The sequence below is a fragment of the Girardinichthys multiradiatus genome, chromosome 23, assembly GCF_021462225.1.
Source record: "Girardinichthys multiradiatus isolate DD_20200921_A chromosome 23, DD_fGirMul_XY1, whole genome shotgun sequence".
NCBI classification, from domain to species: domain Eukaryota; kingdom Metazoa; phylum Chordata; class Actinopteri; order Cyprinodontiformes; family Goodeidae; genus Girardinichthys; species Girardinichthys multiradiatus.
In genome coordinates, this window is record NC_061815.1 from 36704823 (window position 1) to 36731940 (window position 27118).

The window sequence follows — 27118 nt, forward strand, 5'->3', positions numbered from 1 at the left end:
GTCATGACAATAAATCAGATCCTCTTCTATGGCGCTACACTTAAATCTGTAGGATTTCCTCTCATTTAAAAATATCCATCAAAGCCTGTCACAGGCTTTCTGTTTGGCATTTTCATTAAATCTTTTTCACCATGCTTTCTCCATCTCTTTTGGTGAGTGGACAGATGCAGAGGGTGCATGTCTTCAGACATTTGGCAATCCACAGAAGTCAAGATGTTCAGCATGATGGGATTTGTTTCCTGTCTGCCTCTTTTGGACCGCACTGAGTGGCATTTTTGATTTGAGCTATTTTTCACACGACACTGAGTGGGACTGCAATCATTTCAGAGTTGATTTTGGTCACTTGGTAGATTTCTGTGAAGGAAATTATACCGCTAATGTGGCAAACTAATGTTCATTGGAATAACAAACTCAAAAAGGCCTAAACAATGTAACACATAATTGTACAACTTGAAGTTAATTTGGTCTCTGAGTAGCCATCAGCAAAGCTTTGACTTCACTCACCTGATGCTGTAAAGAACGCTGCCATTATTGAAAATCCGCAGCAGCTTATTATCGGTGGTGACCTCGTGGAAATTGGCTCCTTTCTCGTTTGCAAAGAATAAATCAGGTTTCCAGATCGAGTCCAGCATGGAAGGATCCAGATCCAGAGAGTTGTCCGGGTATTCACTGTACGCCAACCGAGGGTCATTCCACTGTTGCCGTAGAAACACGTTGAGCCTGTAGTCCTGTGGAAGAATTTATGGGAAATATATGACAAGTAGAGGTTGATGAGAACATGAAGAGATACATTTTTCTGCAGTTGTGGCTTGAAGAGATCTGAAAGACGTAAGGATGATAAAATAGATACTCTTTCCCTTTAAATAAACACATTGGGGTTAATAAGTATCGATAAAGTAAAAAAAAAAAAGGTGTAAAATATGTCTGACATTATCAAGAAAACCTTTAAAAACTATTTAAAATAAGTTTACAAATAATACGGGTTATAAATCAGGGACAAACGCTGAACACGATAAATGAATTGCAACTGTTTCCAGCCGTTGTAAAGATCACTTGTGTCAAAGGTTGTTTTAAAAGTGTTGTCTGAGTCCGTCTGACATCATGAGCGTCGGGGGTCAAACTACAAAAGGCCCAGCACTCTGGATACAAAACTACAATTCAGGAATGTCATCAATTAAGCAGCACTGTTGTGAAAATGTGGCAGAACAGCATGACATTAGGTAGAATTGAGTAATGTTTTGGAGTGGCCACTGGGCAATTACAAGAAAGGGTTGATTGTTATGATTTGCAATAACTGTTTTTCCATTGATTATTCAGAAGGGTATAAATAATTTTACAAATGGCATTTTTTAATAAAATGTAAATTAAAATAGGTATTTTGTTTATTATCTTTTGAGAGATGTCCATCTCTTTTCCAATCAAAAATAAACTCCTCAGTTAAAAAAAATAACTGTAACTCTCAATCTGCCAGGGGTATTAATTATTACAGGTTTCACTACATGTAGGTTTGATGGATGGATGGATGAATGGATGGATGGATGGATGAATGGATGGATGAATGGATGGATGGATGGATGAATGGATGGATGAATGGATGGATGAATGGATGGATGGATGGATGAATGGATGGATGGATGAATGGATGGATGGATGGATGAATGGATGGATGGATGGAAGGATGGATGGATGGATGGATGAATGGATGAATGGATGGATGAATGGATGGATGGATGGATGGATGAATGGATGGATGGATGAATGGATGGATGGATGGATGGATGAATGGATGAATGGATGGATGAATGGATGGATGGATGGATGGATGGATGAATGGATGGATGGATGGATGAATGGATGGATGGATGGAAGGATGGATGGATGGATGAATGGATGAATGGATGGATGAATGGATGGATGGATGGATGGAAGGATGGATGGATGGATGGATGGATGGATGAATGGATGGATGGATGAATGGATGGATGGATGGAAGGATGGATGAATGGATGGATGGATGAATGGATGGATGGATGGATGAATGGATGGATGGATGGATGGATGGATGGAAGGATGGATGGATGGATTACAGGTCAAGCCGATGTACTTAACACTGAACAATCCTGCCACCAGAAAACATCCCTGAATAGTTACATTAGAAAATTTAAATGTAAAGAACTGTGCAAAAGTTTTGATTTATTCTCAGTTTTTTATACTTATGCTTTCTTGTAATAGTTCAAACTGGTCGTGATTATTAGTTCTTTAAGCTTTCTGGAGGTCATTTTTGTTCAGTAGCACACACAATGTAATCATGAGCGCTGTCGTCTTGGTTGTAACCGAGCCTGAGGATTACTCCTCTGGAGCTCCCTCAGATCCCCTTTAACAGTTCATGGCTGTATTGCGCTGACCCAGCAGCAATAACACTATCAGTGCAGACCTCTTCACTCTCTCTTTCTTCTCAGTTTTTCAATTTTTCATTTTAATTGCTGAGTGGACAGTTCATTATCAGCATGTCAGTGACCCGTTGGTCTCTGAAGGTTGTGCTGCTGTGCTCCAGGAAACAGAAATGAGAGGTTTCAGCAGTAAGAGGATTAATAAAGAAGATGGTGGAGGAGAACAGGACTGGTTGAGGGTTGTTTTGTATTAACCAGGGAGATCATAAGGAAACCTAAAATATTTGAATGTATTTCAAAAATGTTTCATGCTTAAAAAGTATTAATTGTCAACTTACCATTGTAGTTTCTGTAATCGACCCAAAGCTGTTGATGAAAATATTGCAGGTGACATTCACAGGTTGGCCTGGGGGAAGAAACAACAGACTGAATGCACACATTGCTCCCTTAAGTCAGGATTTATGAGATTAAACTGGTGCCCACATTAGAACTACCTATTATACTGTACATCTCCTGAGGCTTCTGAAAAATGTCAGCAGTTTCTTCATTACTTTTCATCTTTGTGCATTGATTGTAGCTGGGAATGTTACAGGAAATCAAGTAGTTGCTGCTCCAGCTCTGATTTAAAGAAAACTGAAACTTTCGTTATGTCTGGCAACTAACTTCAAGTGAAATAACAAGTAGAAAGTTGAATTAATTAAAATGTTAAAATGGTTAAACAAATGATGCACAAATCAGTCGGCTGATAACTGAAATTGCTCAACTTTGCTTGACCGGCTGTGACTGGTCATTGGCAGGAAAGTTAATGAAAATATCTTTTTTTCCTGTTTTTGAAATCCATCAAAACTTAAAATTCCCTCTTTTTCCAGCCTGCAAATGCATCCACAAACCACATGTTCTATGCTTGGAGTTTAGTGAATATCAAATAACCAGTTTCATACTTTGATGCTTGAAATAAGAATGGTCTTCTAATAAAATAATTTTCAGATTATTGTTAGTGTGAAAACATTTGTAGTTCAGCTTCCTAATACAACCCAATGATCAACAATGATCAACATGATCCATCAACAAGGACCGAAGTAAAGTGCTTCTTTTTGAGTATATCAAAGTGAGCAAATAAATTTGACTGTGTGAAAAAAGTATAACATATAATTTTTTACTTCATTTAAATCATATACAGATACTTTCCAGATGTAGATAGATTCTAAGAGAGCAGAAATATCTGCAGAATTCACTATACCAGAGCTCTGACACAAGGGTAATGCACCAACAGTTACTTGTGCTATGAATTTATAGTAAGAATTTGGGAAGTAGACCAATGACTCTTTCCATCCACTAGTCTGACTGATTGTATATTTTTCAAACTTTCAACAATATGCAAAAGAACTTCCCTGATGCAGCGCCAGCCACGTTTATTGGCACCCAAGATAAAGATGAATAAAACTCAATCCATTTTTTGATTATTATCACAGGCCATCAGTTGTTTTTTTTTTAAACTTCTTGTTTTTTTTAAAGAATTTGTGGTACCATTCACATTAACAAGGTTCCCTAGGCCTTTGCCAGAACAATAGGCCCACAGTACCATAGATCCTCCACCATGATTGAGGTGCTTTAGTCTAAACTGACCAAAGTGCTTGGTTCCAGTAAAGTTCAAGTTTAAAACAACTCCTTATATTTATGTTTGTGAAGGTAGGGCACAAAATCGTGAGGTTGGTGCTTATGTTAAAAACATTTTTTTTCTTAATATAAGCTTGTTGGTGGACATGTTCTACTGGATTATTGGTGCAACATCTGAATCACAGTTTTATTGTTTCTGCTGCACATGCGTGGTATACATGATGTGTAGGGCTGAATTGTTTAGGCAGTCCAAAATAAATCTAGGGAAGGCTGGTATAAGTGGTGAATAAATTATGTATGCTACAGAGTTAATAAAATAGAAAGGTTAGAAAGGTGATGTGGGAGCGTAATTTTGCTGTGGCATTAAATCAAACATAAGACCGATATACAACAGTGCTACAGGGGTATTAGTATGGATGGTATCATTGACTCTGAAATACTATTAAATTGTAAAAATATTGTTTAAACTTGAGTCTTGAAATTATTGGAAATTATTATTTGAATTTTTCTCTAAAAATGTCAGTGTGCGATTATGAGACAACAATAAAAGCAGAATTTATTTAAAGGCTTTGTACACATCTTTACCAGTCACACCAATGAGTGTGGCGTGTGGAAATATGCTGTAGTATTTGGGCGTCGGGTCACTAAGACCATTTTTCTTCACTCTTGAACTCCCCAAGCAGACTTGTTGATAACGGAGGATTGCAGTCGCTGGTTACTACTGGTTACTACTGTTGCATTCATTGCGTAGGTTATTGCTGCAGTAAAATAACAGCCAAGTTTGTGAAACCCGGGTTAAGTCAATGTACTGGATTCAGTCAGGGTCGGAGGGTAAAAACATCTTTGAAATATGACATAAAAAGCAAAACATTAAAGTGGTTTTGCTGGCCTCAGTTTTATTGCAGCAGAGTTGTAGCATGTAGATGAACTTGATCAATGCCAATTAGCTCTGAGCATTGCTCATTGTTACAAATTGTAAGAAAGTGGCTACGAAACTGCATCATCATAGTCTAGATATCTGTGATCAATGTTGACAGAAAATAAAAAGATTCACCATCCCTGTTTGTATTTATAAGCAACTGTTTAAAAATGCATCCATTTTGGCATTAATGTTTTTGAGTTAAACTTTGGGCAACACAAAAACAAGCAGGGCTGAGAATAAAAACTCCTGCTTTAAAAGTGCTGTCATTAAACCAAATCTGTTTGGTACTCACTGTATGTGCAAGCTGTTCCACCTTTCTAAAGTCAATGTCTGTCACGGAGTCACATTTTTGGACTGGCTTTGGTGTTTGTTTACCTTTTGCTTAGATTTTTCTATTTTGATTTTTGTATTATGTTTTTCTTTTCTCCCTCTTCCACCTCCTAGTGTTTACTACTTAAGTTCTTTTATGGTTGTTTTCTTATTACTTGGTATGGTTTATTATTATTATTATTATTATTATTGTAATTATTATAGTTCTTGGTCTTCCCTGGATTCTCTAGTTTTATTTCTCTTTAATATCTTTGTGGTTAATTGTGTTTTATTATTTGTTCCTTTGCACTCTTCTTGTTTACTAGTTTATTTTCTGTTTCCTTTCCAGTTAATTCAGTCAGTGTGGTTAGGTTTGTTTACTTTTGTATTCAGGTTTTCTTTATGGGTTCTTTGTTTGTTCTCAAGTTGTTATTGTTGTTCCTATGTTCCCTCTAGTTTCTCTGTTTACTTTAGTCATGATTATTCTAGTTTTCTTATTCCCCATTTGATTATTTATCTTTGTCTATAGGTTTGCTTGGTCTGTGTTTCTGTTTATTGTTTATTAGTTACTTTGTCCATCCTCAGCCTTTGTATTTGTTTCACCTGTTCTTTCTGCTTCCCTGCCTCCTTGTCCCACCTGTTCCCTGTTCCATTGATTATCTGCCTTTGTTATCTCACAGTATATAAGTTGGTTTTGTGTCTTTGTTCGTTGCTGGTTCCTTGTGTTCGTCACACCTCGTTCTCATCCATGATTATGCTTTGTTTTTTTGCCACGCCTTGCCTTGGGAAACCTGCAGTGATTTTGCTACGTTTTTGACCTTGTAAAATAAATCTTTGAATTACAAAGATGATCCTGCCGAGCTCTTGTCTGCACTTTGGTCCGATCCAAAACCACATCGTGACAATGCCACTAAAGCGGTTTCTGGCAAATAAATGTAATCTGGTAAACGGTATACTGTGTCATGTCTGAATACAGAATATAAAGACAAGAAAGGTCAACTTTGCTTTCACTGCAGAGATCCACAGGTGTTTATCTTGTTTTCGTGTGTCTGTCTTATTTTAGATTTTAGTGATCGCTGCTGTGATGGTCCGCTCTGGCATACACTGCACCTTTGAAGTTGGGTCTGATGCGTGCATCGTATCCTGACGTTTTCCCCATGAGCTTGTCCAGGAAGTCGGAAGGTGAAAGCTGTGGTCCGGCCCCTCTGGTGGGCTTTATCTCCTCCTTACAGGAGCTCAATCTGAAAGAAACAACAAGATGAAAACCAAAGAGTGAGTGATTTGACAATTGTACAGGAGGAGTGTGTAGTTCCATTTTTTGAGATAGGTTCTGAGTACTGAGAAGGAACACAGAAGCTGGGGTAAACTTGTCCCTTTCCTATTATTCCCACTGCTGCTGCCTTAGCAGGGGTAAATCTGACAGAATGATGGCTCAATTGTAATGCTATGAACGTCACACGGGGGGAGAGGAACGAGTTGACTGGAGCTCCAGGGAGGCTTAGACAACCACTGACAGGAATTACCAACAGACAGGAGTCAAAAGGAGAAGAGGAAGGAAGAAGGAGGAAAAAATGTTTAAGGGAAAAGATAAAGAACGGAATCCTGGATCATAATGGATTAGATTTCAGTTTGCCCCCTGCTATGGCACAGCATATTGCACCCCATGATTTTGATACAACTGTAAATAGTCCACAATCTGTCATAATCTATAGCTCTGGCAGGTTCAATCCCAAGGCTCCTTTGCTGATGTACCGTGTTGCTGTGGATGTGTGTAGAGCCAGTCTCTGATCCATCAATCTTAGGGCCTCTTAGCTCTATCTACAGTCACATAAACTACACAGTTAGAGGCTACAGGTTGGAGGTCTTTGTGGATGATATTTAAAGACTCAGAAGAGCTAGATTGGCATCATAATATCGTTGTGCTTTGTAACAGTTTAGGCTACAAATAGAAATTCAAATTCAGGACGTGTCTCACTTATTTGACATTACTAACACGCTTGTTTATGTCACCTCACACAAAATTTGTCAGGACTTACTGTCACTATACAAAAAAATAAAAAAATAAACATGGCAATTCCCCCATTTTGCAAGTAGAGTCGTCAGTATTTGAGCTTGAAATAAACATGCACTAATCTGTATATTAACAAAGTTCTTGAACAAAAACATTGCAATTACCAGAGTCAAAGAACAAGTTCCAAAACAGCTCGTTACCCCCTATTTTCTTTAAATTGGCATAAATATACAAGCTGAATGTCCAGAAGACTAGAGATGTTTTCAGAAATACAAAAAAAAAGTTTCATATGATATTTTTTAATTACAGACAGGATTTTCTTTTTTTTTTTTTTATAGACTAAGTACAGGACCTTGCAAAACCATTCATATCCCTGAAAATGCTTCACATTTTGCCACATCTCAGAAGGATTCATAGATTTTTAGATTTCTTAGCATTTGATTTGTTTTTCTGTGTTCTTTGTGATTGTATTGTAATTGTATGTACAGCGCTTTGAGTGTCTCGTTACTGAAAAGCGCTATATAAATAAACTTACCTTACCTTACCTTACATCAAAACCACAAACTTTAATTTATTTAATTGGGATTTTATGTTGCACAACAACAAATAGTAGTGTTTAATCATAACGTAAAAGAAAAATGTTTTCTTTTTAACATTTTTATTGACAGGTGTTCCTACAGAATCTTTTTGGTATGGTATGGTGTCTACCAGCTTTGCACATCTAGAGGCTGAAACTCTTGCTTGTGTTTTGAAAGTGTCTGTGAACAGCAAGTTTCAAATTTTGCCACAGAGCATGATGCTGCCACCACCATGTTTTACATTGGGGACGGTATGTTTAGGGTGATGTGCAGTGTTGTTGTCTGCCACTCATAGCGTTTTACTTATAGATTTAAAAGTTAAATTTTGGACTCATCTGATAAGATTACCTTCTTCCATATTTGATGCTTCCTCTATGTGGCTTGTTGCAAATTGCAATGCAGACTTCTTATGGCTTTTTTTTGTAGCTCTTTGATAAAAGCCAAATTTGTTTAGATTCTCCCAATTGAGCTGTGGTTCTCTGCAGCTCCTTTAGAGTTACCATGGGCCTCTTTTTTGCTACTTTGATAAATGCTTTCCCTGCCCTGCCTGTCAGTTTAGGTGGACGGCCATGTCTTGGTAGTTTTGCAGTTATTTCATACTCTTTCTATTTTCAGTGGTTTGAGCAATGCTTTCTGGGATGTTCAAAGCTTGGAATATTTTTTCTACAACTTCTCCATAAATGTAACTAACCACACAGCATTTTTCAGATCTTAGTGACTATTTTTGAATGCCGGTCATTGCTACTTTTTGATCTATTACATAAAATGTAATAATTCACCAAAGTTTATGCTGATATTGTAACAAAAAGTGAAAATTTTTAAATGGTTTTCTTACTTCTGTAAATTATTATTGCACCAACAGATTTGCTGGGGCCAGGAACAAAATCCTTGTTGATTGTGCAGCTATAAGATTTCATTCAGCCAGCCGTCATCTAGTTCTCTTTACGATACAGCCTACCTTTTCCAAAATGTTCATGTTAGATTTGCACACAGGTCATTCAAGCACAAACTCATTGAGGGCGTGAATTCTGGATACACTATCATCTTTAACACAGGACCAAATGGTATTTTGCAAGCAGGGACATGGACAGAACAAATCACTCATTTTTATTCAGGTTTACTCTCTTGCTCTACAACTAAAATAATACTTAGACTGCTGAGAGCCGTTGAGTTTTGATTGCATGTCTTTCTCCATGAATAAAGGTTTCAAATGAAATTTCTAGATGCTGTTGGACAAGGTTGAGTGAGACCTGATGTGAATGTTACAAATACATAAAGATTTTGTCAATATGGTTTAGTCTATTGCTCCTATTGTATCCCCAGTGTTCTCTGTGTTACTTTAATCTACTCTGTTGCTCAGTTTGTAGACTTAATGTTATGTTTTGTACATATGGGGACCTAATGCTGGTCCTGGCTCATTATTTTACTTACCTCCTGGCACAAGGAGGCAATTTATCACATTTGACGGCTAGTAACTACCTTTTGTAAATGAAGTGTTCTGTTAACCAGAGTCATTTGGCTTTCCATTACCCAACTTTTATCCAGCAATGTATTCAAGTATTTCAGTTAGTTACAAAAACACTTTCCAGTCTCTTTTCACCCGTCTTTATTGTCCTTATTGTAAGTATTCATCATGCATACCAAGAGAGAGGAAGAAAATTCAGGATCTTTGCACAGAAAACTTTAACAACTAAATTTAATTACAGTAATGGTAAAGAAAATGAAATCTTTCATTTTTTAGGCTTTTACATGTAATAATAAAATGTTCTGGTCTTTAAATGTTTTCGGTAAACAGAGAAGATAACAATCAATTCAATAGTTTCAAGGTGCCCACATCCCATAGCTGCAAAATTAGCCCAACTCATCATCCCTCCACCACCGTGCTTAACATTTTAAATAATGTGCTGATATGCAGTTGGATTTTCAGTAAACATGGTGCTAGGCTACATAGCCACACAGCTCTGTTTTGGTCTCTCCAAAGGCCATTTTCTCAAAGTCTTGTGGTTCATTTAGATGTAACTTTACATACCTACGTTGCTCTGCCATGATGTTTTTAGGGAAGAATTTCTTCCCCCTCAACAAGACATTTGTTTTCTAATTGTACTAATTGTAGTGTCAAGAACATTGAACATGCTAACTGAAATTGGTAGAGCCTGAGACAGTTATTTTTATGTTTTGCAGTTTCTCCATTGTACAGTCTGAACTTGCAGGGAATTTGCTGGATGTCCATTGCCAGGAAGACTGGGAACTGTCCAAAAAGTTCTTCACTATTGCATAATCTCGCTCACTGCAGATTATTGAACATCTAAAAGTTAGGAAATTTGTCAGGTCTCTGTGTTGGTGCGCAGTGTATGTGTGTTTCTTTCCACCCTCTGCTCTAGAGCATTTCCTGGCAGGTGCTGCTGATCAGGACCTAATCACTGGCCTTCTTAAGGAGCTGAGACCAGGAGGGAGATGTCAGCCTGTTGCTACATTTCTGTGGTACTGACCATGATGTGCAGTGCTTGTGCATTCATTTTGCTGAACCTAATCGGAATTTTCTCTTGTCTTTTTCCCCAGACCTTCCCTGATGGGTTTTTAAGGCTCCTTGTCCTGTGATCTGTTTTCTGAACGAGCTTCAAGGTTTCGTTCCTCATCTCTCACCATGAGTCTCCCTGCCTTCTCAGTTTCTGACCCTGGCTTGGGTGAAGTTTTTTTGGAGAACCTTACTTCTGTTGTCACCTGCCTGTCCACCCTCCTACGTGGGAACGCTTAAACTGAGTCATCACCTGAGAGTTAAAGGAAAGAAAGGAAACTGCCATCTACCACACTCATCCTGCCAACCTCCATCTCACCCCTGACAAAGTAAGCTTACCGATCATCAGGTTACAGTCCTGTTCAGCCAGTGTACTCACCCTTCTTCTCCCGTACAGTTGGCCGGCTGTGGATCCTGTGTTTTGCCTGTTCCGCTCTTGATTCTAAATAAACCTGACGAAACTGCTCTCTGTTTCTGAGTGTTGCTGCATGTGGGTCAAATCGGTGACTAACACTATGATAAATGCTGGCACTTCTTTTCTGCTTTTCTTTCTCTGACACATGCTTGAGTACAAACAAAGGTGGACAGGGGGATGGAGTGATGTGGAAACTCTCATTGGCAGTGTTTCATTGATAATATACTCTCCTGGGGCCTCATGTATTAAGACTGTGCAGCTTTCATACTAAACGTTGGCGGTAGGGAGAAATTCTGAAACGCACAAAAAAATTCAGATGTACGAAACCGTGTGTAGACCTGTCACCACACATGTAGCCTTCATACATCAATTTGAGGTACATTCAGCATAGCTGGTCATGGCACTTGGACCACCCAGTCCCCGCCCATAAATACATATGCAAAGTGGTATAAATTGCTGGAAGTCACCCACCACGTGCACAAATAACCATGGCAACGGTGCTGTGACAGTCAAAGAACCAAACCTGTTCCTTTTGGTGGAAAAATGCTAAGAGAGACTGTGTCTACACACCATGAGGGATGTTTGTAGTGAATTACAGAAAACCAACAACTTTTTCTTTTGTTCTACAATATTGGCATCAAATCCAAATGGCGCTCTCTAGCTGCAGCATTGAGTTCAATCATAGCTCAATGCTGATCATTCTAATGACATGAATATGCCTCCCATATTTCTATTAGGAAGACTGTCAGCGCACACACACTATGTGAAGTACTTTAAAACGAAGGACATCACATAAAATAAATTAAAAATGACCAAGAAGCCAGCCATCGCGCCTGTGTGACTTTTTTTCCCCAACACAACAATTATAATTAGAATAATTATAATTATTTTTATAGTATAAAGAAGAGTTGAGGAGGCAACATCCCATTGCATTAGTAAGATACATTCGCGCATCAAAAGTAGGTTATACATATACTGAATGAAAATGTTTTCGATGTTTCTATGAAAATGATTTCACACGGTTCCTCCTGGTTTCCCTCTGTAACACTGAGGCCAGCTCCGTACAGAGCTCCAAAACAATTGCCCTGGGCAATCTAAACCGGCTTATAAACCATGCATCATCATGTGCCAACAGATCAGTAGGAACTCTGACTTCTTCCATTGGCGATGTCCTCCAGCTGTGCCAAAGCTGCAATCGTTCCACAATAACATGCAACTTTACGCAGCTATTTATGGTCAGGTGTGGTTGTCTCAAGCTTGTCCACCTTATGAATAATCCCACCTGACTTAATTAGAATCCATCTGCTGATCCGACACAGTTTTCTTTTTCAGTATGAATGAAAGTGCCACTTAGATGATTCACACGCATTTTATGCTCCTCAGCACACAGACCGATGTGCATTTACATCTACATGTGACAAAAACAGAGGAAGTTTCACAGTTTACATCTGACTGAGATTGTTTCCATCATTTTCTGAGGTGTGTTAAGCTGTTGTGGGATTCAGTGTCATCGCTCGTGTTTAGACCATAAAAGCTCAAACTCATGAAAAAAACAACAGTTTTGATGCTCCATGAATTAATTACAACTGAATGGAGTCATATTAGAGTGTATTTAGGGGAGTTTAAGTTGTCTGTAGTTTATTATTGTCCATTAAAAAGGTTTGCGTGGTTTCCGCACACTTTCACGAACGTTCATTTTTGTATATGCCGAGTTGTGTGTAAAACGTTGCGCCACAAGGCTTTTGTGCGTACGCATGCTTTGTACATGAGGCCCCAGTTCTGTAACTTCAGCACAAGTGTGATTTTCGTCCAGGAAAATCCCTTCTGTACTAATTTCCCGGTGACCATTTATAAAATACAGACTGAAAAACAATTAATATTCTGTTGGTTCTCCACTTTACCAAAAGTACCCTTCTGATCTTTTGTTAATAGAAAGACTGCCACCCTTTATTAACAAGTAAGAAATATATGAGTTTCAGTGCTTATAAGAGCAGTTGTATGTGAACATGAACTTTCAACATGACTGTCTCAAAACTGTGAGAATGTGTTCAAAATGCAGCAGACACTGATGACTGCAGACGTCACAATGGCTTTGTGAAAATGAAAATGTATTCAAATCTGGGATGGAAGGTGGCCCAGAGGTTAGTATTGTTTTCTTGCAGCAAGAAGGTCCAGGTTTGAAACCTGGCCTTACTCTTTCTGCATAAAATTTGCTCTCTCTGGGAACTCCAGTTTCCTCCCAGAATTGCCCTGAGGTATGAATGCTTGTTGGCATGGTTGTTTGTCACGTATCTCTCTGTGTTGTCCTGCTGAACTGTCCAGGGTGTATGTTACGTCTCTCCCAGTGAGTGCAAGAGATAGGCAAGATTAGAGTGAGTCATTCTGTCTCTAAAGACAATTTTTGAAAAGCTATTGAGGAATTATTGATACCACTTTCTGGTGAGTTCAACTACTGAACTTTTTACCCTCATCGTATTTTTTTTTTTTTTTTGCTTTCTCACTGGGACTGCTTCACCTCTTCACAAATCTTACTGCATTTCTAATCGGACTGTTTTAATGTTGGTTATATTGTAAGAACTGCACATATTATCACACCATGTCTATTTAAGAAATTTTGGTTTCAGTTTTTGGCACAAATGCACCTGGTCAGTTGTTTGTAGTCTCTTGAAAACAGGTGTGTACTGTGAATCCATCCATCCATCCATCCATCCGTCCGTCCGTCCGTCCATCCATTCATCCATCTGACCTGACCTGACCTGACCTGATCATAGCCTGACCTACCCCAACTGACTATTTGTGATGCGGAGGAGCAGTGACCCTTACCAATGCTCACCCCGAATCAAGCTCCTTATCCTTACTTTTTTCTGGTTGAGAAGGAGGAACTCAGACTTAATAGAGCTGACTCTCAACCAGGCCCCTTCGCTCTTGGCTGCAAACTGCTTCAGTGAACGCTTAAGGTCATGGCTAGAACATAACACTATCACATCAACTGCAAAATGTAGAAATATGACCTTGAAGTTCCCAGACAAGACTCTCTCTTGTCCAAGTCTGCTCCTTCAGATCCTGGCCAGGAATACCACAAATACCTGTACTATTCAAGTACAGGTTAGCACATACCGGTATCTCCACAAAATACCTCAAGGAACAGGGCCTTAAGCCTTTTCCAGATTTACCAGATACATGTGGATCAGACAAGCAAACTTCGATTACCCTCTCCACAAAGTAAAAAATCTGACCTAGTTTTCCCTGTTCTGGCCGTGGAACAGATTTTTTGAGTTGTTGACTGGTTTTCCTGAACTTCCCTGAGGCAGACTAAAAATCTGTCTCCATAACCTATTTCCACCCACCAGAGGCTGCTTTCTTTCTGGCCACCTGAGATCTATCTGCTGTTTAAGGAGTCCTCAAAGACAACCAAGGCCTACAAGTCTCTTTCTTCAACTCCACGGCTTTTATAACAGCTGGTGTGGCAGGGACCAATGAACTTCAAGCCCCAGGTCCTGGAAGTCACATCTGCAATGGAGATCCTGATTGTGGCCTATTCAGATTCCATGTCCCCAACCTCCCCCTGAACATAACAATAATTTGTATAAAATTTGTAAACATTTAATGAGTTGTAGATCTCCTCAATGGGAAAATCCATCAAATTTTCCAGGTTTACCATCTCCATTTGTGTGTTAACGAGGTATGGCCGGGAGTCTTCCCCGCCACTGGACCCAACTCACTACCAGGTTATAATCAGTGGACAGGTCTGACCCTCTCTATACCCCACTGTCCAGAAAAAAAACCTCAGGTCTGATATGATCATCAAAGCAATTATCAACCTTAGGGCCAAAGTGGCCTGATACTAAGTACACTTATGAAAAGCAGGGATTCACAATGTTTATCAACTAAAAAGCCACAAAGTTAACTGCAAATGGATTTTCAGTACACTCTAGAAGTACATTGTATAGTCCTTTGATTGAACGATTCAATTATTAAGATGTTCTTTGCTGACATTTAATTAGCCTGACCTTTTGCTTCCCCTGCATTCTTTTTTTATTTGAGATCCGTGCCAGACTGCCGTCTAGAATGTGTAACTAATTTCTTTCCATCCATTATTTAGCAAGTTTAAAACCATCACACTCTTGTTAGTGAGTGAATCTACTGGGTTACAAAAGCAAAGCTGGATGAAAGGTTAAATACAACCACATACACATGCAAGAAGGTTTCTGCTTTAAAGACAATACTGCTGTTGACTCAAGGGTCACATTAACACAAACACGAATGGCTCAGGTGTGGAAACATTTTATTTTGTGGAATTGGAGCTCTTTTCTTAATTAAAATTTAAATGTCATCTTTTTAATGTGTTGCACTCAAAGCCAGTGCAGTGGACAGCAAAAGAAACTGTAACAAGCTGTCACAATCTCCTAAGATCATACATTTGTGATATAGCTGTGATGCATATACTCATACCTTTTAAATGACACCTTCAGATACCCTCTACCCCACAATGCCATTAAATTACATTTAAATACAGAGAGTTTGAAGGTGCCAGAAATTAATATGATTTTCTGCAACACTACATTATAGAAAGGTTTTTAATTGTATAATTGGTAATGATACCTTTCAGTGAGCAAACACAGAATGAGAAGCAATAGCACGTATGTTTTTTGGAGGGTTCATTTTTATAGAAATATAACCTAAGCGCACACGTTAAAGAAATGAAGGTAAAGTAATTATGTATTACATATGGTATAGTGGTAAACAAGGGAGAACTGAGTGAGGATTAGGAAGGTGAATTCAAAAAGAAACAAACATTTAGAAATATCTGTAAAATTGTTTTCCTTTTTTCACACTGAAGCATGACTCAAGAGCTAAAATACATAACTAAAAGGGTTATTTGGCATTTTGTATAAATGTTGAAAGTGTTTCCACTTGTTAACATAAAGAAGGGTGAAGTAAACAATCTTACTTTCCTTAAAGATTTTGTTACACAGGAAAAGTGGCTGGGCTAAATCAAATTAAACAGATCAAGAGGGCTGATTTCTCAAGATAAAAAGTACTTTCTTTATTTGAAAATTCTTTTGCCAAGGATCATCAAACAGTTGTGGACTTGACTTCAATGGAAGGAACAACCCAAAGCTGAGGGATGAGGAGACAACACAGTTCATGCTACGACAACAACAGGTAACTTGAGCAGTGAGTCACACCATCAAAGACTGGGTCACTATCAACCCATTGTGGCTGTTTGGAAACATAAAGCTTCTCAGGTAAGAAAATGCTTTTAACTGTGTTCATGTGTCGTCTGTCAGCAAAAAGAAATTGTAAGAATCACTTTCTCCAAATGTCCTCTCCTCTTTCTTCCTGCATGTTTGCCCATGATAATTAGCTACAGGAGTGACCTGTTTTTTCCACAGTGTCTGAGCCAAATGAAGGAGAGATTGTATATCACTATTTTAGCCTTACCTCCAACCACTACATACAAAGCACAAGTTTAAATTACTTTTAGGGCCAAACCTGAGAAAACTAACTATAGAAAGACTTTAAGTAGCATAACCAACAGTGTCCTCAAAATAAATTCCTGACCATTTTATTAGAGTGGAGAAGTCAAACTTTCACGAGAATCATTATGATACACAATCGTGGTAAAGATAAAGTATAATGTGAATTAATTACATTTCTTTGGGTATAGAAGTATGGAAGCAGCAACAAAAGGTTGCTCGCACACCTCTAAAAATGGGATAGCTGTTGCTCCACTTGCTCCATTGTTCATTGTCATCTATGGTCTGATGACCAATTTCTGTATTACGACACTGCATACATTTTTGGCAAAATTCAGGTGCGTTCTCGGCTGCCTTGTTTGTCATGATCCAGGGATGTTTGTGATTTGGTTTTCATTGTGTTTTGCGTGTGTTTGTTTTTGAGTTCTTTATTATTGTTGTTTGGGTTTTGCCTTATCAGTTAATTCCCACTTCCTTTTTTTGTTTAGGTCATGTCTTTGTTTAGCTTCTTACCTCTACTTGTGCTCTGATTGTGTGTTTCAATTTATTTTCTAGCATCAGGCTTGTTCTCCTTTGTGTTTAGTTAAACTCCCTATGTGTTTCCTGTGTTAGTATACTTCCTTCGGTTCCCCTGCTCTCCTCTCACAACTGTTACATATTGCCCTGATTAAGATTGGATCCAGTGTCATTCTCCAATCTCCCTTCACTATATAAGCTCCCTGGTTTTCACTGTTCCTTCTGATACGCTGCCTGTGCTCCATGCCCTGCTCTCCCAGTGATTTTCCCTGTAAGTTATCCTTGTTGTTTATTATTACATCTATGCTCTTGTTACCACACTTAGTTTCTGTGCTTGGTTGCTTTTCTAACCATAAACCTAACATATTTTACTATTTTCTCTTAAAATCTCTCAATTTCAGATGTAGAAATCAATGTAACTATAGTGAGCAACAACCCTGAAGGCAAGAGGAAAGGAAATTTTTTTTAGAAAATAATTATATGTGGCTTTTAAGTCTAAAACTTAATTGTAATTTGTAATTCCTAATTGTAATTATTTATATGGGGTACACACATCCACTGAGTGGATTAGACAAGTAGAATATCAAACAATGTATATTTTCTTATTTTTCTGACAAGGTAGCACCGAGTTAGGTTTAAATGTTATTTATCCATACACAAATGTTCCTTTTTAGCTCTATCAGCCTATTGAGGGACATTCAGAAGTTGTTTTTGTTAACAGAAATACTCTGCAATTCCCGAGACACACAATTTGGACTAATTGGCAACCAGATTATATAAAATGGATTTTGTCAGTGACAGACATTTGTTTTCAAATATATCTAGTTAAGTTATGATTTATGGTTGTGTACCTGTGTAACCCTTGTCTTCACACTTCTCTATATGGTGACCTATGGCTGCTAATGTCTCCTTTTGATCAGTGGGCAGGTTGGTGAACGAGATTCGGAGCACACTGCAATTAAACATTCATCTTTCATGACATGGCCACTGCCATTCCTGCACCGTGACACGCTTTGGTATTGAAATACATGCAGGCAGAACATGCAAGCTGCTAAGTTAATGCACTGAACTTGTTTGTCCGATACATCCCTCAGATCCCTGGTTGGAATAAAATCTGGGAAATCTGGAGGCTAAATTAATACGTCAAACTTGCTGTCTACCATTCCTGAACCATTTTTGCCTTGTGGGGGGGCACATTAACCCGCTAAATAGACCAAAGCCATCATCGAATACACGAAAAGAGTGTAAATACTCTGCAACTGTGCTTAGGCACATGGATGGCAGGACCTTACATTTCTCAGCAGAGCATTGCCCAAAGTATCATTATGCCTTTGCCAGTTTGCCCTCTTCTCATAGTGTATTCTGGTACCATGTGCTTCCAGGTAAATACCGTACACCTGCCTGACTACCTATGTGATGTAAAAGAATATGTGATTAATTCACTGTTGCTCAAATTGCTAAAGAAGGACCCCAATTCACGCTGGTTCTGACTGAAAGGTGTCAGAAAGGTGTCATGCTGACCCATGCCCACCTCTGAAAACACCAACAAAGGCCATGTGAATGTCAGAACTAGAGCATAAAGCAATGGAAGAAGGTGGCCTAATCTTAGCTGCACATTTCATACATACGCATGTTGAGATAACATTTGTATTTAATTTCTTCCTTGTCATTAAACCATTTCCTTTGTTCTTGTTGCATTTGATCTTTTTTTGTACTAAACAATAATTACTCTGCCCATGAACTTTCTCTGACCATATTACACAACAAAAGCTCTATTTTTAACACTCTGGTTTTATAATCAATGTTAATCCAGTGTAAATAACAACTCTGTGCCACCGCTTATGTGAACTAAATTGCACTGCAATCTTGTGACTGAGTTTTGACATCTGCAGAGAACTTGGCTAACTGATGTTTCCAGGCTTGTGCCACAGTGAAAACCGGGGCACAGAGAGCTGTGACTTGATGACAGAATTATGTTCATGTTTGTACGGCTCTGAATTCCAACCATCACCCCAGGCTTTTCCATTGTAGCCTTAACTAATCTTTAGCGCTCTCAACAATTCTGGCCGAGCGAGCTGAAATCCATATTTGTGTGAAATAGAATATCCTTCTGTTTATGATTTAATGTGTTTATCTGCCAGAAAAATCTGTGCTAAATCTGAAGAAAGCGGATCAGCACTTTGTCCAACCTCTCGTTGCTGTCACAATGTCACAACAGAATAAAATCTTACACAGGCACACACTTAAAAAAAATTCTGATTGAATATAATCAAGCTTTCATGAGCTAAAAGAATATATTTCTTGTTTTATATTGTGTTTTTTGGTCACCATTAATGACACAGACAATGGGTTTGTATGTTACTTTGCATGAGAAAATGACCTGTAAATTTAATTGCGCATGCCTGAAAATATGTTTAACAAGTGAAATTATGGTGAGAAGAAATCTGGTATATGAGGCCCTAAAACACATGATGTCCTCAATGATCTCTTGATGGGAATACTTATAGTGGAAAAACACACTGCTCAAAGCAATTAAAGGAACACTTGGAAAACACATCAGATCTCAACTAAGAAAAAAATCATGCTGGATATCCACACTGATATGGAATGGGTAATGTGTTAGGAACAGAAGGATGCCACATCATTTGATAAAAATGAAAATTATCAATCCACAGAGAGCTTAATCTAAAGTCACAGAGAACTTTAATCTGTTAAACTGAAAAACTGTTGCAGCAGGTTTGTCCAGTCTGGTGAAAAGTCACTGCAGCAACTCAAAATGGTACTCGGTACTTTGTATGGCCTCCAAAGTGCTTGACTGCATGCCTGACAACATCGAGGCATGCTCCTTATGAGATGATGGATGGTGTCCTGGGGTAGACGTGTCCTCCCAGATCCTGACCAGGGCATCACTGAGCTCCTGGAAAATCTGAGGTGCAACCTGGTGGCGTCAGATGGACCTAAACATGATGTCCCAGAGGTATTCTATTGGATTTAGGTCAGGGGAGCATGGAGTCCAGTCAGTGGTATCAATTCCTCAAGGAACTGCCTGCATACCACATGAGGCCAGGCATTATCAAGCACCAGGAAGAACCCAGAACCCACTGCACCAGTCTAAAAATGGCTGTGCCAGCCTTTAGGTATCCTGATACCTAAAGGCAGTCAGGGTGTCATCGTTTATCTTGTACAGGTCTGTGCGTCCCTTCATGAATATGCCTCCCAAGAGCAACACTGACTCACCACCAAACTGATCATGCTGACAATGTTGCATAACATTCATCACAGCTTCTCCAGATCCTTTCATGTCTGTCATATGAACCATCAGAGTGAACCTGATCTCATCTGTGAAAAGAAATGGGTGCCAGTGCCAAACCTGCCAATTCTTTGTAAATGTTGTCTGGCAAATACCATTTGAGCTCAACGGTGCCTGGCAGTGAGCATAGGGCCCACTGCCCTATGCTCACACTCATAAAGTCTGTTTCTAATGTTTGGTCATAGACATTTACACCAGTGGAGGTCACTTTGTAGGACTCTGGCAGTACTCATCCTGTTCCTCATTGCACAAAGGAGCAGATATCGGTCTGGCTGATGGGTTGGGGACCTCTGACGGCCCTGTCCAGCTCTCCTAGAGTGACTGCATGTCTCTTGGAATCTCCTCCATGCTCTTCAGACTGTCCTGGGAGACACAGCAAACATTCAGGCAATGGCACGTATTGAAGTGCCATCCTGGTGGAACTGGGCTAATTGTGCAACCTCTGTAGGGTCCAGGTATCGCCTCATGCTACCAGTAGTGACACTGACCCTAGTCAAATGTAAAACTACTGAAAGCAGCCAAAAATATGAGGGAAAAATGTCTGTGGCCTCCATCTGCAAAACCATTCCTGTTTTTGGGGTCGTCTCATTGTTGCCTCTCTAGTGCGCCTTTCAGCTGACACTGACTAACGACCCCCTCTACTACTGAACTGACCAGATCAATATTCCAGACGTTTAACTGACTTGATATTATATTCTAATTTTCTGAGCAGTGTAAATGCTTTTTATTCATCCTTATAACTTTCTATTACAGCAATTTCAGTTGCTAAACCCTCAAGACTTTACTTTCCTTCAGCTGTGACTCAGAGAGTTTTAGCAACAGTCCTCTATTAAACTGATTAGCATTGAAATTTAAACGAGTTATTTATTTAATTATGTGAAATATGTTTTCTACTGACTTCCCCAAAGTAATAGATGCAATAGTAGCAATAGTAACTGAAGCTTTCCGACAGAGGAAGTTGCAGTGATAGTCTGTGTGATAACCCTGAGGGACTGACCTTTAACTCCAGAGGGAGATGAATCTAACAGGGCCTCCTCAGACCTACCCATCATCACAGACTTCCCTTTAGTTCGCTCTGTATTCAGGCCATTGTTTTCACTTCTAAGATCTGGTATCAGCGCTGACTGCCTCCTGTCAGTCTCTGTGAAACAGAGCCAGCAGGCTTTCTGACAGAGGGGAGAGAAGATACTGACAGCAAAAGATTGCTTTAATGAGGCTGCTTGAACTGGACTGTAGCTTTATCCTCAAACAAAGGCAACTTAGAAATTTGAGGAACGACTGTGCTCAGATGTAGTTTTTTTTTCCTTATTCTGCTGTATTTGGGGTGTTGGGACCCACAGCCATGGATACAACATTAAACTCCAGTACGGACTTTTCTGGAACTTTCAAAATAAAGTGCATTAACCTTCTTCCGGCACAGCCAGGAAACGGGATGACTGCGGACTTCCTGTGACGCCACTACCCAAATAAAAGCACAGCTGTTGCTACATTTGCCCTCTTTCCACACGGCCTCTAGTGGGATCGGTCAGGAGAGGCCCAGCGTGCTAATGTCTTTTGCTGGCAAAAAGACATAAACTCTTCAAACTGGATCCAAGAGTGTCATAAGATCACGCAATCATATGCACAAGTTAAGTATGAGCGAAGCACTGTTTGTGTACCCGGTGATTTCATTCATAAAGAGGGGAAATTAAGGTATAAGCATTGCTTACTTTCTCTCCGAGGCCTGCCGAAACTGTGTCGCAGAGAAATCCCCAGTAGAGAAGCTGTTTCTACAAGCCGAGTCTGAAGGAAGGACAACGGCCCGCATCACCGTGGTTATGGTAATGAACAGCTGGTTGACAGACAGAACGAGCCGTCTTTCAAGCCACAGCTAACCGCTTGTTGACTGTGGACGTTTCTTCAAACTTCGCCGCTTGGACAACGTTTCCTCAGCATGGTCAGAGGTTAGGTTTGGGCAGAAAAATAATAGAAAGATTTAGATTGAAATGATCTAAACGTTTTTCATTTTAATGAAGTTTGGTTTTGTTTGTGTGAAACTTGGCTATCTTAGTGCTAGCAGGCTATCTGCAGCACACGTGCCCTGTTTGTGTTTTTAAAGTTAAGTCAAACTTTACTTCAAGGGTGATTTTAAACACAGAAGATTGCTCATAACGCGCCATCTGCACTTATACATTTTAACCCTTAAATTAACCGAGGTATTTTAAAGGTATGTGTTTGTTTCTGGTGCTAAGCTATCCGCTTCTTTGTTAGCTTAACTGCTAACCGGTAAGAACACGTGCTTGCTGCTACAGAATATTTAACAGGAAGGTTGTTAGTTTCCAATCCAGTAAATAATGTGTCCCTAACATCATTTTACTAAATTTTATAACTAAGTAAACGCCATTAAGCTCCATTTCTCCAGAAAGATTTGGATCTTTCCAAAATATTCCCTTAATATTTCTTCAAATATTATTTTAATAAATAAAGGCAGCTAATGAGACACTGTTGAGAAATGGTCATCCAGAAGGTTGGTTTTATTCAGCAGACCATTATTTAAAACATGATTTTATTAAAATAATATTTTATCTGATCTTGCATTGTGAATGGTTGTCTAAACGTTTGCTGATTATTGCCTAAGTTAGTTCCAAGACTAACTTAACTTCATTTCCAGATTCTTCAAGATAATCCTTGGTTCTCAAACATAAACATTGCATGGTAATGTTGCATCACTCTTTTTGGTCATGGTTTTCAACCATCTTTAATCAACTTGTTTATATTGTACATAGCCCATTAGTCTTCGTTATTCTTGAATTCTGCTTGGTAGTTTAGTTGGATTGTTTTAGCATAGTAAAGAGTTTGTTAATTGAAATATGTTTGACTTTGAGTTGACTTATTTTTGTTAATAAATTCTTGTATTTTAAGAAATTGTGTGAATTCATTCCATGTGTGTGCAGAGTTTATGCTGTTCAATAATGTCAGAGCTCGTCTCACACCTTTCTATTTTGTCCTAATACCATCGCCTTACTGGGCTGGTATTCACAGGACAACCCTTAACAGACCCAAATATTATTTGATAAAATATTAAAATATTAATATTAAATAATATTCTCAGATCAATAATCACAACAGGAATAAACAGAAGTTTTTCAGTCCATAAAAGTTGTTTTGGCAAAATACCGAGAAGTGTTTGCACACTTCACGTCTTAGACAAGCATTTCGTCAGCTTAGTGTGCCTCTACATGGTTTTCTAAGAATTGCCTCACACTCCTCCAATCTTCCACCAGTTACATAGGCCAAGGGAAATCTGTGCTGCTGGCTTCTTACTGAGGCAAACTGTGGTATACTCTAAAAATTTAATTAAAAGCTCCAGAGAGATTATGATTTATGTTTCCAAGTTGCTAGAGGCACATATAGGCAATGGATAAAGGTTTGCTCTATTCACACACCATGTAAATTAAATAATTTCATGTACAGTGCTGTTAAAAAGCATTTGCCCCCCTTGCAGGTGATAGTCTAAGTAAACACAAAAAGTGATTTTAGTAGGTAAAAAAGATCTCCATTGGTGTTTCACACTTGAGGTGTTTAGTTAGTTTAAAACTGTGTTTCACCCCTCTGTGTGGTCCGTTTGTGTAGATGTTATTAAAGCAATACCACTAAGGTGTAGACTTAAACAACCAACTGGTTCCAAACAAACTCTAGAGCAGTTTGTTTATAGTATATTATGATTCAACCTCAATGCAAGACAGCTACCAAGTAAACGCTGCGAGCTTGAGCCATACATCTTCCCTTAGCCAGGTTTGTGTTGCATTGTGAGTAATAAACAGTGGCCGTGTGTCTATTTTGTAAAGCATTAAGGCCTTTGCAACTTCCAAGGTCAGTCAGTCATTTTCTACCACTTATTCCATAGTGGGTCACGGGGGAGCTGGTGCCTATCTCCAGCAGTCTATGGGTGAGAGGCGGGGTACACCCTGAACAGGTCACCAGTCCATTGCAGGGCAACACACAAACAACCATGCACACACTCATTCATACACCTAAGGGCAATTTAGACTGACCAATTAACCTAACAGGCATGTCTTTGGACTGTGGGAGGAAGCCGGAGTACCTGGTGAGAACTCACACATGCACGGGGAGAACATGCAAACTCCATGCAGAAAGACCCCAGGCTGGGAATTGAACCCAGGACCTTCTTGCTGCAAGGCAACAGTGCTACCAACTGTGCCACCGTGCAGCCCAACTTCTAAGGTGTCCTTTAAAAATAATTTGGTATACTTCTCCGATAATTTTGCATGAAATAGTATGATAATAATAGAAACAAACTAATGATATGATTAAATTAGCCTTGTTTTCTACTAGCTAGCAACAAAGTATCTCCATCCTGTATTTACAATTGAGACTCCTGTCCCAGACAACTCCGACCAATAAACAGACCGAATGTTCTCATGTAGTTTGTAGTGACAGGTTATTTTTCGCTTGGAGTTTTCACTGTGTGAAAAGGAACCGTACCACCCGATAAAGTTGCAAGTTCTGAAACTCATCAACGGATTCAGGCCAAAGTAAACAAACTATACCTGTGAAAATGCCCTGAAACTAAAATATAATTACACACCCTAAATCATGAATTACCTGTGAGGAACCACATTTCTGGTTTAATTTTACTAGTCACACTCACGCCTAATTACTGTATGACTTGTAGAATCAATAAATCACTTAAACAGAACCTGTCTGACAACATGAAGTAGGCTAAAAGATCTCAGAAAGCATTGCCCCAATCTAAAGAATGTAAGAGCAGTTGAGAAACAAAACCACAGAACTATCATTCTGAAAGAGTTACAAAGACTTTTCTACGGTTTTGGGAATCGTGGCCAACAGTTGCAGCAGTTTTCCATCAAGAGCAATAAGACATATTTGAGGAGCACCAAAGTTGAAGGAAGTCAAATTGTTCTCACATCCCTTGTGGAAAATTGGGCTCTTTATGTTTTTCTGCACCTTAGATTCCCAGTTTAAAAGTCCAAGGCATCCCTTATATTTCTCCGTTGACTTCATGGAAACCTCCACACCAAGTGTTGGTGTCTCTCTCTCCTTTCTCCTTCAGGGTGTGACTGGCAGGTGCTGCTCCACAGCTGCAGGGCATCAAGCTCTAATCAGGAGGGACATAAAGAGTTGCAGTGTCCTCAAGGCTGATGTCATTGTTTTTGCTCACCAGTTTGGTAATCCAACCTACCCTCTCTAGTACATTGTTCAAGACTATTTTCTAATAATTTTCTACTTTGTAGACATTGCCTCTCGTCCTGACTCAAGTGCCAACACTGATGTCCTCGCACTTCCTTCTCTGGACTCCTGGGATGTGCCTCGGTGTACCGACTTGCTGCTTCTCTGGTTGCCCTCCTGTTGCATGGTGCTGGATCACTCTTGGATGTTCTCTCGCTCACCTGCCCGTCCGCCCTCCAACGCTCTCTGCCTGACACAAGACACCAGCCAGTGCCAAACCTCGAACCGTCACCCTACGATGACTACACACTTCTCCTCAGATGATTCCGTTACCTCCTCCAGCTCGTTTTGTTCACGCCTTCAACAGTAAGGGACCAAACAATATTCAAAACATCATCATACCACCACATTCCTCTGGCAGCCAGTGTTAACCGCATTCTCTCCTCCTCAGTGCTTACCCCAGAGGCTCGTGTGGGACCCACCTTGAAACTCTACTTGTTTGCCTGTTTAATAAACCTAATTCAACGATCCACTTTACTTGTTGCTTCCACCAGAGTTGTAAACAAAACCAATATGACACTTCCAAGCTTTGTGATGCTCCTCCATCTACTTAAACCTGAGAAAGTGGGGACTAAAACGGTGACTCCTCCTCGATGTCTGATCTCTTCCCCATTAGTTAAAAACAACGTACTCCTGTTCGCATGCTTTATTAATCTGCCTCTACCTCTAGCTAAACAGTCATCTTCTTTCTTCCAGCACTGAGTCACAATCCTTCCAGGGCTGAAAGACAAAAAAACTAATTCTAAATTGCCTTTTGTTATGCGTGGTTGTCTGCTTAAGAGTAAAAAACTGTTAAAATCATGAGAGTCTTTATGCATAAATGGAGAAAACAGAACAATGGTGAACATTCTCAGAAGAGGTCAACCAACGAAAATTACCATAAGACTCATCCAGGAGGTCACAAAAGAACCCATAACAACATCCAAAGTACTGCAGGCCTCATTTACATCAGTTCAGACCAGTATTCATGATTCAAGAATAAGAAAGGCACTGGGTAAACATGGCATCTATGGGAACCCTCCAAGGCCAAAACTGCTGCTGACCAGAAAGTACACAGAGACCCATCTGAGATTTGCCAAAAAAACATGTTGATGATCTCCAAGAGTTTTAATATGAAAATACAACTTTTTTGATGGTACCTGTTACATCTGGTGTAAAACTATTGTTGTGGAATTTCTTATCAAAGTGGAGAGAAGTTGACTCACAAGAAGAGAAAATCCGGACTTTGTCTTAATAGGTTTTATTCAAAGGCATTCAGCGTTTGAATGACTCTGTCACCAAGCAAGTCAGTTAAACAGAGCAATGAACAGAAATCACAAACAGTATTTATACTAAAAATGAGGGTGTTATCTCAACTTCAAGGAGTTTTAGAAATATGGCCCCTAGACCCTCCCCGGGTCAGAGTTAACAAAGTTATTTATGAGGGCACCCATCTACCTTCCCTTGAAATATACACTTCAGGAAGGGTTAACCATAAAATTCTCCAGCATTTGAATTTAGAGTCCATCTGCTCTAAAAAACAGAACACCAATAAAACACAGAGGTCAGAGGTGAGAGGTAGATGGAAGGTCACCTGTGAGTGATACAACACAGAATCAAATGAGAAAGGTGAAGGGAATATCAGAGCACTTTAAAAGAATTTTCCATTACACTATCAATATTTCAGAAAGGAATATCTCACTGCCAGTCAAACATAGTGGTGATGGTCTGGGCCTATTTTGCCATTTCAGGACCTGGGGAACTTGCTGTAACTGTTAGAACCATGTACTCAGCTCTCTTACAAAAAGTCAGTAGAACATCCAGGG

General features: G+C 39.3%; 1 protein-coding gene and 2 long non-coding RNA genes across 5 annotated transcripts in view; 2 read left to right on the forward strand and 1 right to left on the reverse strand.

Annotated features, from left to right (window-relative positions):
- Positions 1–27118, reverse strand: part of glra4a (glycine receptor, alpha 4a) — an 82853-nt gene that overhangs the window by 23454 nt on the left and 32281 nt on the right. For all 3 annotated transcript variants that reach the window (XM_047352675.1, XM_047352676.1, XM_047352677.1), the window contains 3 exons: positions 6349–6479; positions 2729–2796; positions 505–728 (listed from right to left, as the gene is read on the reverse strand). In XM_047352675.1, coding sequence (XP_047208631.1) covers positions 505–728; positions 2729–2796; positions 6349–6479 — 423 coding nt within the window. Of the gene's footprint in view, positions 1–504; positions 729–2728; positions 2797–6348; positions 6480–27118 lie in introns of those variants that run through there.
- LOC124859830 lies at positions 726–10800 on the forward strand. The gene is made up of 4 exons (XR_007036202.1): positions 726–828; positions 6302–6510; positions 10387–10671; positions 10740–10800. It is a non-coding gene; the product is annotated as an uncharacterized LOC124859830 (long non-coding RNA).
- LOC124859831 lies at positions 25242–25785 on the forward strand. The gene is made up of 2 exons (XR_007036203.1): positions 25242–25619; positions 25705–25785. It is a non-coding gene; the product is annotated as an uncharacterized LOC124859831 (long non-coding RNA).